This window comes from Phyllobates terribilis, unplaced genomic scaffold (assembly GCF_046119375.1).
Source record: "Phyllobates terribilis strain yellow unplaced genomic scaffold, ASM4611937v1 Scaffold_5__5_contigs__length_657084704, whole genome shotgun sequence".
Classification (NCBI taxonomy): Eukaryota; Metazoa; Chordata; class Amphibia; order Anura; family Dendrobatidae; genus Phyllobates; species Phyllobates terribilis.
Window position 1 is genome coordinate 93426350 of NW_027362765.1, and position 11862 is coordinate 93438211.

Here is an 11862-nt window from a genome sequence, read left to right on the forward strand (position 1 = left end):
ACTGAGACTGTCAGCATTACACATTAGATACGAGGTGTAAATGTGTATACTGCCTCTACCAACAAGGCACTCATATCCATCTTGGAGGATCCAGCCAATCACGAAGCACAAACCTGTCCACGTGATCCTGCACGTCGCCTCATCTACGTCGCCATTTTATTGGAGTGTATGCGTGTTTTTGCGGGGTTTTTTAAGTACGTGTACTAGCAGTCTCCATAACGGCTATATTGTAATGCTTGAGAGATGTTCAGTGACAATATAGAAGCCGTTAAAGTACTTTTGCCGCTACGAATATGGCGGCGCTCTCATTCCCAGGGACAAGTCCTTTCAGCCAATCACAGTGGCAAAGGTGTGGCCATGTGACCGTCACTTGTGAGATGACGTCATACGTGCAGTCCAGGGTCAGGGACCTCATGTGGATGAGGAGTGAGGTGTAATGTGATCCCAGGAGCAGCAGGTAAATCCCGGCGCAGCCTCTCCCCTGCTTGAGGAACGGGGGCTGAGCTGTGGGTGACCCCACATATTCAATTACATGAGGCCATGGTTTCTGACAGTGATCACCCAATAGTGTAGGAATAAAGTGCAATCCTCGCATCTTGGAAAGGTTAGGAACTTTCTGATAGACTTTGTCTTTCATTTCCTCACTATTTCCAAGCTCTCTGCTTGCAGTCAGTGAACCGGGACACATCTTTATGCTGAGAGATCCTGAAAAGGTGCGTAACGGGGTCTTGGGTCCCTTTATTTAGGATACGCACTGCACCCCCTGTACAAACACCAAAGTACATTTTTCCTTTTAAACAGACCCCTTTTATAAAAAAAACAAAACACCCTTTTATGAACCCCCAGACCAGCCCCTTTTTATATAGCCCACACCGACCAATCCTCTACAGCCTTATTGAACACCCCCCCCACCTTGTACCCACCTGATCACTTAGACCAGTTCCCTCTCTTTCTAAAGACCCCCTAAACCACCCCAACCTTTAAAAGGATCGCGTAGACCAGCAGATATGAAGACCAGTCTGACTCTTTGTACAGATCGCACCAATCTCCCACATTCTTTTTACAGACCCCCAGATCAGCCACCACCTTTATACTGATCCCCAGATCAGCCACCTACCTTTATACCGATCCCCAGATCAGCCACCTACCTTTATACCGATCCCCAGATCAGCCACCTACCTTTATACCGATCCCCAGATCAGCCACCACCTTTATACAGACCCCCAAGCCAGCCACCACCTTTATACAGACCCCCAGATCAGCCACCACCTAAATACAGAACCCCGGGCCAGCCCCCTACCTTTATACAGATCCCCCAAGCCAGCCCCCTAACTTTATTCAGATACCAAGAACAGTCTGACTCTTTATACATTTCACAACAGTCAATCCCCCACATTCTTTTTAAGGCCCCCACCTTTATATACAGACCCCCCAGTCCAGTCCTACTCTTTATACAGATAATTACTCCTACATCCCTACACGTCTTTTTACTCCCGGTCACCGACAACATCCAGACACTGGGAGTGGCCCGGAGAGGGATTAGTGCTGCAGAACTTCTCATAATACTGTGATAGTCGGGTGTCCCACCACTAAGACCCAAAGCAAGCAGGGGAGCAGGCCCGCGTGGCACCCATTCATATTGTAAGGCGGCTGCCACATCTAGACATCGTGAAGGCTAATTCCCATGGCTGTTTTACAGCCTCAATTCTTGACCCCACCATCATACAGTTCCCTTCCCTTAGGCGACTAGGGTAAACTAAGCTTGCGCAGCCACCTTTGTATTCATTCCCTGCCTCAATGTGGTGGCTGCTCCACCAGGTAGGACATGGATCAGGAACCTTCATTCCCATATCAGGTGGAGGACCAAGAGATCTGACGTCTCCCCCTCCCTTTTAACCATTACTAAACACTGTGGTTATAACCCCTGAAACTTCGTTCTTTTTTTTCCCTTCAGTGATGAAAGAACCATCTTCTCCAATGGACGTTTGCCCGTTTTGCGGGAAGGCTTTTAAGAGGCTGAAATCCCATTTACCTCATTGTAAGATGGCTGAAACCAGTGACAAAACTGCAGGGTCAGAGCCTGGAGATCAAAGTAGGACTGCCAAACAGGTGCCCATGAAAAGAACGGGGATATCTTTACCAAATATAGATAGACAGGACATGAAAGCCAAAGGGAAAAGTAAGACAGGAGTCAAAATTCAAGTTCTGCAAGACAAAACCATATCCTCATCACGGACGACAGCAATGAAAGTTGGAAAAGTCACATCAGGGAATATGTTGACCCAGAAGAAAGCTGTAGCAATCATCGAAGAGTCCAAGAAAGTTCTACAGACAGCCATGAGGACAAATCAGATGGTTACCTTACCAAAAGAGCAAGATCAACAGCTGATGACGTTGACAGAACCTCTTGTGCCAATCCAGCAGGCCCTTATATTAAGCCCCAAACTTGAGAGATCGGTACCAATTACTGTGGAAAGTCCAAGACTGGGCAAGACTGAGACTGTGAGAGACCAAGTCAGTACTAAAAATTTTGAAGGAGATTTGCTTCGATTATCCGTGCCCAATCAGATCTCAGAAAAAGACGTCGTAGAGAATTCAGATGGGGTACGGCCTTATGAACAGATGGACCAAAATTTTGCTTCAAGGTTTCCTTCAGGATTTACCAAGGCTTTGATGGTTTTCAAGTGGTCCACCAACCCTTCTCAGGAAGGAGTTAAAACACAAATACCGGGAATATCTCCAACTGGGTGCAATATAAAAGCTGAAATGCATGACTGTGACACATTTGGGACTACCGGGAAGTATAGGGAGCTCAAGATGGACATGTTAATCCCACCCAAAACCGTGCAGATAGTCGATGGTCCCTTAGGGCTGCAGTGGATTCCTCAGTTGTATCCCAATTATGTCCAATTGTGCATAGTTCCTGGAAGACAAGATCAATGGGATCCACTTGGTAGAAGAGCAGGGATGCCAGACCCGATGGGAAGTCTACCTGGTAGTGTACCACCATGGTTAGATTGCTTGGATCCTACAAGGATCCCTCATTCTTTTTATGCTCTTTGGGTCATTTTCTTTCTCTCTGTCCATAGAAGTTTCCAAGATTGCTCGTACCATGTCCATTCTAAGAAACCAGTCTATATCCAAGCGCCTGATGGATGTCAGACTCGGGGAGCTTCCATTCTGGTTGGCCAACCATAGCTTTACACCAAAGAACCTTCCAACTTTTATGGCAAATGGTGAGAGAGCAAGTTACCTTATTTGTCCTGCGGAGGAGCTGCAGGAGAATTGAACACTCGTGGTCAGGTTCTTTCACTGATCAGTGGAAAATTTTTGGTTACCCTTACTATTAAAATGGATTGACTAAAGTGGAGAACCCTTTTAAGTCAATGATGGCGCTAGTCTTCTTAGGCATCTCACTACCAGGTCTTTGTCTTTTACAAGCTGGAAGCCAAGGGGAATTTCCAAATTGGTTAATATTGCTATCTAAGGGTTCTCTACCATCACTAAATCCATTTTTAATAATCCATAATATCTGAAAGATTCCTGTTAAGGGGATATTTCTATCCAAGAACATTATGGTATATCGTCATAACTAGAGATGAGCGATTAATTTAGAGTGGAATAGATTTCTACAAAACTCAGCATTTGCCAAAATGTGGCTTTTTAGTAATTTGATTAGGCGCATTCAGCAAAATTCTGAACCGTATGAGGCCATCAAAAAATTAAGAAATCCTTATACTCACCTTACCGATCACCTCTCCAGCCCGCATTGTCACCCGACCGGTCCTTGTCGCATCTACTGCTTGCGCCAAAACCCCCGGGCCTCTCACAGAGATTGTTCTGTGCATGCGCACACCAGGTCACAAAGCATATCATGACATTTCACGCATTTGCGCAGAATCCCTCCAGGCCTCAGAGTCTGAAGTCCCGGCTCACTCAGAAAGGCTTGAGGATTTCAACGCAAGCAGCGAGAGATCAGAAGACATGACGAGGACTGGACGGCTGATGGTGAGAAGCAGGGGCTGAAGAGGTGAGCATAAGGATTTTTTTTTTTATGTTTTTGCATAATTTTTTTTTAAACTAGATTCAACAACATACTAAGGGACATTAAATTGGCAGAGAATAACTTCTCCTGGATTAGAATTTCCCAGGAAAAAACACACAGACATATCAAATTTTGCCTGATCCGCATAAAATTTAGGTCAGTGAGGTCCTCCAAAATCAGTGAATGAGCCTGTAACCATTTGAGTGGATTGTCAAGGAATTGAGAAATATAGCTACTTTCTTCAAGAAACAGCGCCACATCAACCACAGGTTTGGGTGTGATATGACAGATTATCCCAATTCACAAAACTAGTCATCCGCGGACACATGGGTGCAGTTTTTGAAAGAAAGCAACATTTTTCTAATACTCTACAACCCCCATTAAGAGCAGTTCATTCATTCTGAGGGGTAGCCATAGCAGTTGGATCCGATTAGGAGGATATATCTTTATCCTTGTGATAAGACCTGTCACTTGCTCAAAAAAATTGAGTTAAATATCTTGTAAAAATCCCTGAGCTCCCCTGATTCTGCCGCCATTTTTAGTTTTGCGCTGCGTCCTTCCATTGCAGAGATATTCACATTTGTTTCTTCTGGAGTGCACTATATGAAATCTCTGCTTTGTAGTACAGCTGGGTGTTTCTTCAGAGCCTTCTCTGTGGGTGTATACTTTCATTTTTCCCTTGAGAAGCAGCCAATCACAACTCAGCAGGGTCTAAGAATGCTAGATCATCTGCCAAACTGTGGCTGCTTCTGTGAGGGAGGGAGGGGTGAAAGTGCACGCCCACAGAGAGGACTCTGAAGAAACTCACAGTTGTACTGCAAAGCAGAGATTTCACATAGTGCGCTCCAGAAGAAACTACTGTGAATATCTCTGCAATGGAGTGTCACATTGCAAAACGGAAAAGAGTGGCAAAATCAGGGGAGCTCACGGATTTTTACAAGATATTTATCTCAAGTTTTGAGCAAGTGACAGGTTCTCTTTAAAGGGGTTGTTCATAATGTTTCAAAACAGATATAATTCCAGGTCCTTAGCCTTTCCACTACCTAATCAAACTCCAGCTGCCTTGCTGTTTCTGAAGTGCTGATATCACGTCCATTGTTTACCTGACGGTTGCAGTCAATCACTTACATCAGTGGTCAAGCTAGCACGTATGGTGGACGTGACGTCTCTGCTGCAGGACAGCGTAGCTGGAAGGGCAAACTTTTAATTAGGCAGGTAATTTATTATTATTATTTTACATACCATTTCCTGACCAGAGCCCAAATTTTGAAAAAATCCTGGACCGCCCTTTATTGCCAGTTTAAATAGAGGTTTATTATGTTTCAGAGGATAAGGACACAGTTTAGTTAACCCTTTCCTTTTTACATCTAACATTTTACATCCATGTAACTTTTTCCAGCTTGGGGACGATACTACAACAAGTACATCAATGTGAAGAAGGGCGGCGCGGGAGGGCTGACCATGCTTCTTGCGGGTTACTGTGTTCTCAGCTATTCCTGGAACTACGACCACATAAGTATGATTACTTCAATGTAATCCTAAGGTTGCCTTTTATGCCCGGCTTTGTTCCCATTTTGACAACCCCAGTGGCTACCATTTTGTGTATACAGCTCCTGCGTAGAACTATGCATCTCCATGTCACACATCCCTTCATCTGTTCCCTGAGTGTTGCTAACATACAGTCAGGAAATACAGAGGGGAGCATGTATGAAGGATCTGACTACACAGAGTCTTATTTGTAGTCTGTAACCATAGAAACACACAGCAAACATATAGCTTTTTTGCTGTACTGTAGGTTAAAGGAACTGTCTACTTTTGGGGACAGTTTTTTTTTACTTAAATTCATGTATTTGGGGCTAAAAATTATGTTTGCAATTGCAATTACCTTCTTGCGTTGCACTATCTATTGCTGGCTGCAGAATGAGTTAACTGAGAATCCGTCAGTGAGCTGGTTTTAATGATTTGACAGTAGTTTATAAATTTTACCTGTCCGATCACATCAAAGATGAATGTGCAGGGAAACCTGTAAAAGCCAAACTGCAAAATATTTAATGAAACTCAATGGCAAAAATTATTTTAAGTCCCAAATACATTTTTTTCCTAGTAAAAAAAAAAGCCACAAAAGTGGATAATCCCTTTAAAAATTATCGGTTACTGGGTTGTCCAGGATTAGAAAAATCCAGCAGCCCTTTTCCAAAAGCTGTGGCCACCCTATTCATGGGTTTGTGTCTGGTATCGCAGCTCAGCTTCACTGAAGTGATTGGGACTGAGATGCAAAACCATATGCAACCTGTGGATTGGGGTGGTGCTGGTTTTTGGAAACAGGTGGCCACAGTAATAACTGAACCCCAAAAAGTACCAGCAGCAAGGAAAAACGTTATGGGCACCCCCTATTGGGTAGTCATAGGCCTCAGATTGGCCCTGATATACAGCACACACAGCCGGAATAAAGCGCGTGCGTATGAAGGCGGACACATGTTAGCGCCATATTCCTGCCACTCCTGATCTGATTGAAGCCTGACAGTCAGTAATAACATCTCCCGCCCGGAGATATTCGGGGTTTTGCTCACCTGAAGGCAATAGAGGGATCAGATCCATAGAACCCGTGTAAAGCAAAGCCCGGAGCTATCTGCATATTAACGCTCAGAGAGGATATCACATTACCATGGAGAGCACTTCATGCCCAGCACGGGCCGCTCCGGTAAATCACGTTTCATTGCGGACCATTATATTGCAACAGCTGGAAGGAAAACATTAACTCCGCGCACAGCAATGTATTCCTGGAGCCATAAAAAAGCAATACATCTCATCCAGCCCGAAAGACTGAATTAACTGGAGACTGCAGAATAAAACAGCGAGCAAGCGCTCCTTCCAGAGACGTGCTGGGTCGTATATTCATATTCCAGGCTGCGTACAAAATCCTGGTTATTTATTTATTTTTATAAAATTTTCCGAACGCTGCAATTTTAGAGCAATTTCGGAAGAATCGCAGCACAATAAAAATGCAGCTTTCATACCACGAATTTGCAAACCTGTCGATTTAGCAAATTGTGCAAGTAAATTAGGTTTTTCCATCTGTCCTGTTGCTGCCCTCTCTGTATGGGACGAGTCAGATGGCTGTATACCTAGGACGAGGATTGCAATGCAATTCTCGGACTGGCTGAATAACAATTTAATTGTTATTGTTAAAAAAAAAAACAGAACAAACTGAGCTTTACTCACCCTCCCCGGGTCCAGCACCGAGCGTCCGCAGTGCTGCCGTCACATCGACGGCACTGCCACCTACTCAGGCAAATACTGTCAACGTGACGTCAGCACTGCAGACATTAAAAGACACTGGAAGTAGCGTCGGAGTTCTGGACCAGGGATGGTGATTAAAAAACAGCATCTGGGACACAGGGATTTTCTGAAACTGGAAAAACCCTTTAATCTGTGATAAGCAGCTACCAAATACCATAGGTGACGCTTATCCTAAAGGGAAAACAACAGGGTCGAATGGATTAAAAACAATCTTCCAAAAAAATATAATTATATTCATAAAAAAAAAATATATAGTCAGCCACCAATTGTGCAAGTTCTCCCACTTAACCCCTTCACGACCTTGCTCCCCTTCTTCCCAGAGCCATAGCGTTTTTATTTTTTGGTCAATATGGCCATATGAGGGCTTATTTTTTGCGGGACGAGTTTTACTTTTAAACACCATTACTATTTTTGCCATATCATGTACTGGAAAACGGGAAATAATTCCAAGTCCGGTGAAATCGCAAACAAAAATGCAATTCCTTCCACAGTTGTTATTTGTTTTTTTTTCTTTCCACGTTCACTGGATGCTAAAACTAACCTGCCATTCTTATTCTCCAGGTCATTACAGGTCATTACAAGTTCGTAGACACCAAACATGTATAGGTTCTTTTTTATTTAAGTGGTGAAAAAAAAATCCAAAGTTTGCTAAAAAAATTTAAAAAAACTGGCGCCATTTTCCGAGACCTGCAGCCTCTCCATTTTTCGGGATCTGGGGCCGGGTGAGGGCTTATTTTTTGCGCGCCGGGCTATTGTTTTTATTGATACAATTTTGGGGTAGATACGAAGTTTTAATCGCCCGTTATTGCATTTTATTGCAATGTTGCGGCGACCAAAAAAATGTAATTCTGGCGTTTGGATTTTTTTTCTCGTTACGCCGTTTACTGATCGGATTAATTATTTTTTTATATTCATAGAACGGGCGATTCTGAACGCGGCGATACCAAATATGTGTATGTGGGTTTTATTTTTTATTTTATTTTGAATGGGGCGAAAGGGGGGTGATTTAAACTTTTATATTTTTTTATTTTTTTAAAAAAACATTTTTTTTTTACTTTTTGCATGCTTCAATAGTCTCCATAGGAGACTAGAAGCAGCAACTGTCTGATCGCCTCTGCTACATAGAGGTGATGAACAGATCGCCTTTATGTAGCAGAAATGCTCCTGTACTATGAGCGCCGACCACTAGGTGGCGCTCATAGTAATCTTTACATGACAACCACTGGAGTCTGCTGCAGACCTAGGGTTGTCACGACCACCCATCGGTGACCCGCGATCACGTGACGGGGTCACCGATGGGCGGGGCTAATGCCGCACTTCCGGCGCGGCGATGTTAAATGCCGCTGTTAGAGATTGACAGCGGCATTTAACATGTTAATAGCCGCGGGTGGATCGTGATTCCACCCGCTGCTGTTGCGGGCACATGTCAGCTGTGAGAATCAGCTGACATGTGCCCGGTTCAGTATGGGCTCACCGCCGGAGCCCTCACTGAACCGGGGGTGATGGCCTGGGGCGTACTAATACGCCCCAGGCCAGTAAGGGGTTAAAAAGATGAGAAAGGCCTGTAACTTACATCATAGGTAGACCTCAACTATGAGAGACAAAATGAGAAAACAAATCCTGAAAATCACATTGTCTGATTTGGAAAGAAATTTTCCACCAAAATTTGAAAAAAATAAGTATTTGGTCAATTACAAACAAGCAAGATTTCTGGCTGTCACAGACCTGTAACTTCTTCTTTAAGAGGCTCCTCCGTCCTCCACTCATTACCTGTAGTGCTGGCACCTGTATGAACTTGTTATCAGTATAAAAAGACTCCTGTCCGCAACCTCAAGCAGTCAGACCCCAAACTCCAAACAAAATTGTAGCCCTGCACCAGGCTGGGAAGACTGAATCTGCAATAGGCAAGCAGCTTGGTTTGAAGAAATCAACTGTGGGAGCAATAATTAGAAAATGGAAGACATACAAGACCACTGATAATCTCTCTCGATCTGGGGCTCACCCCGTGAGGTCAAAATGATCTCAAGAACGGTGAGCAAAAATCCCAGAACCACATGGGGGGACCTAGTGAATGACCTGCAGAGAGCTGGGACCAACGGTACACAGGTTACCATCAGTAACACACTACGCCGCCATGGACTCAGATCCTGCAGTGCCAGACTTGTGCCCCTGCTTAAGCCATTACATGTCCGGGCTCTGAAGTTTGCTAGAGAGCATTTTTATGATCCAGAAGAGTATTGGGGGAATGTAATATGGTCAGATGAAACCAAAGTAGAACTGTTTGGTAGACACACAACTCGGCGTGTTTGGAGGAGAAAGAATGCTGAGTTGCATCCAAAGAACACCATACCTACTGTGAAGCATGGGGGTGGCAACACCATGCTTTAGGGCTGTTTATCTGCCAAGGGACCAGGACGACTCATCCGTGTACATGAAAGAATGAATGGGGCCATGTATCGTGAGATTTTGAATGCAAACCTCCTTCCATCAGCAAAGGCATTGAAGATCAAACGTGGCTGGATCCTTCAGCATGACAATGATCCCAAGCACACCGCCAGGGCAACGTAGGAGTGGCTTCGTAAGAAGCATTTCAAGGTCCTGGAGTGGCCTAGCCAGTCTCCAGATCTAAACCCTATAGAAAACCTTTGGAGGGAGTTGAAAGTCTGTGTTGCCCAGCGACAGCCCCAAAACATCACTGCTCTAGAGGAGATCTACATGGAGGAATGGGCCAACATACCAGCAGCAGTGTGTGCCAACCTTGTGAAGACTTACAGAATATGTTTGACCTCTGTCATTGCCAACAAAGGATATATAACAAAGTATTGAGATAAACTTTTGTAATTGACCAAATACTTATTTTCCACCAAAATTTGAAAAAAAAATTCTTTCCAAATCAGACAATGTGATTTTCAGGATTTGTTTTCTCATTTTGTCTCTCATAGTTGAGGTCTACCTATGATGTCAATTACAGGCCTCTCTCATATTTTTAAGTGGGAGAACTTGCACAATTGGTGGCTTTTTTTCCCCCACTATGTGTATATTATATATATATATATATATATATATATATATATATACACACACACACACACACACACACACACACTGGGGAAGGGGGCTTTCAGAAGCCGGAAACCCCCTTTAACTGTATATCCATTTCATTCTTGGGATTCCAGTGCTGCAGTTTTCCATTCTGCCCACTAGAGGGGGTTCATATGCAGGTGAGCACATAGATTCTGCATAAACTCGAGTCCAGGTGCTGAAGGGGGCGCAATTCTGTCAAATACCGCACCAATGTGATAAGTAGCACATGGCGGAGGGGTGCCTCTGTTAGGGACCAGGAGCATCTGGTCATACCTCTCACTTCTTTCTTTCAGAGCAGGATCGTTGGAGAAAATATCACTGATGACCCTTCGCAACATCACGGAAGCTATCATCAGCAACTCTGATGTCATGGGAAACAGTCAGCAAGTGCCTTGTGAATATTTGCACGGAGCTTCTTTTACATTTCACTTTTTGCATTGTGTGATGATTAAGATTAACTTATTTTTAGTTGAGGCTGTTTATTTCTACTATTGAGTTGATTTATAACGGAGAACCTGTACTGATCACGCCATTATTAAAAGAGTTTACTGACTGAAACCATGTACTGGATTCCCTATATCGCACAATTGAGGATAACCCCGTTTCTTTTGACAGCTGGAAACCATAAAGAAGCTGGTGCTGACGGAGAGTGCATAAGGTGTAAGAGGCAGTCTCTGCCATGTGTACTTTTAGGGGATATATTATAAAGGGATCCACTGAAAATTGCTATAAAATTAATTAACCTGATCAGTACACGACATAAAAAAAAAAAAAAACTACAAAAATACAATATGAAACGCTGAAATTGTTGTATACAAAATGGTACCAACTGAAACATAAGTTCGCATTACGAAAAAGGGGGGGGGGGGGGAAGCATGTGTCTTGGAAAATGGCGACACAACCCAAAATAGATATTTTTTATTTCATTTTTTAATTTACAAAAATCTGAATTTTTTTCCACCACTAAAATAAATAAATTTAAAAAAAAGTATGCAAATTTAGTATTGCCGTAAATCATGCTGATCTGGAGAATCATGTTTCTAAGTATTTTTTACCGTACAGGGAACAAAAAAAAGCAATGTCAAAATCATATTTTATGTCACTCTGAATTTTTTTCCCCATTTTTCAGTAGATAAAATGAATGGGGTCTTTTAAAGCTACAGCTATTCCTGCAATACAAGAGTCCTCATGGGGATATGATGCCAGAAAATTAAAGGTTATGGCTATTGGAAGAAAATGAAGAATAAAACAAACCCGCAAAAAAATAAAAAAATTGCCAGGTTTTTAAGTTTTTTTTCAGACCTAAAAATATTAAAGGGCTGCTCCAGCTTCACTCATTTCGGCATCAGCAGGGTAGTGGTTCTTCTAGTGTCTCAAAAACCCTTACCTGCCAAGACGCAAGCACGGCTGGTACGTGTGGTGGACCAGCCCTA

The 11862-nt window shown here is 43.3% G+C and overlaps 1 protein-coding gene across 3 annotated transcripts; it reads left to right on the top strand.

The window, feature by feature from the left end:
- The first annotated feature begins 340 nt into the window (after positions 1 to 340).
- Positions 341 to 10956, top strand: MTNAP1 (mitochondrial nucleoid associated protein 1). Of its 3 annotated transcripts, none has more exons than XM_073682543.1 (5): positions 341 to 457; positions 1955 to 2995; positions 3090 to 3236; positions 5445 to 5561; positions 10723 to 10956. In XM_073682543.1, the coding sequence occupies exons 2-5, from the start codon at positions 1957 to 1959 to the stop codon at positions 10749 to 10751; spliced, it is 1332 nt and encodes a 443-aa protein (XP_073538644.1). In that variant the 5' UTR covers positions 341 to 457; positions 1955 to 1956; the 3' UTR covers positions 10752 to 10956. The 3 variants fall into 3 exon arrangements, with proteins under 3 accessions (XP_073538644.1, XP_073538646.1, XP_073538645.1); XM_073682544.1 differs by lacking the exon at positions 341 to 457 and adding an exon at positions 476 to 713; XM_073682545.1 differs by lacking the exons at positions 5445 to 5561; positions 10723 to 10956 and adding an exon at positions 3899 to 4235.
- The last annotated feature ends 906 nt before the right edge of the window (positions 10957 to 11862 follow it).

Excerpts from the sequence above, each read along its gene's own strand:
- MTNAP1 (XM_073682543.1), top strand. The coding sequence starts at position 1,957 with ATGAAAGAACCATCTTCTCCAATGGACGTTTGCCCGTTTTGCGGGAAG. Across the intron at positions 2,996-3,089 it reads CCCGATGGGAAGTCTACCTG|AAGTTTCCAAGATTGCTCGT; the intron begins GTAGTGTACCAC and ends CTCTGTCCATAG. Across the intron at positions 3,237-5,444 it reads TCCAACTTTTATGGCAAATG|CTTGGGGACGATACTACAAC; the intron begins GTGAGAGAGCAA and ends AACTTTTTCCAG.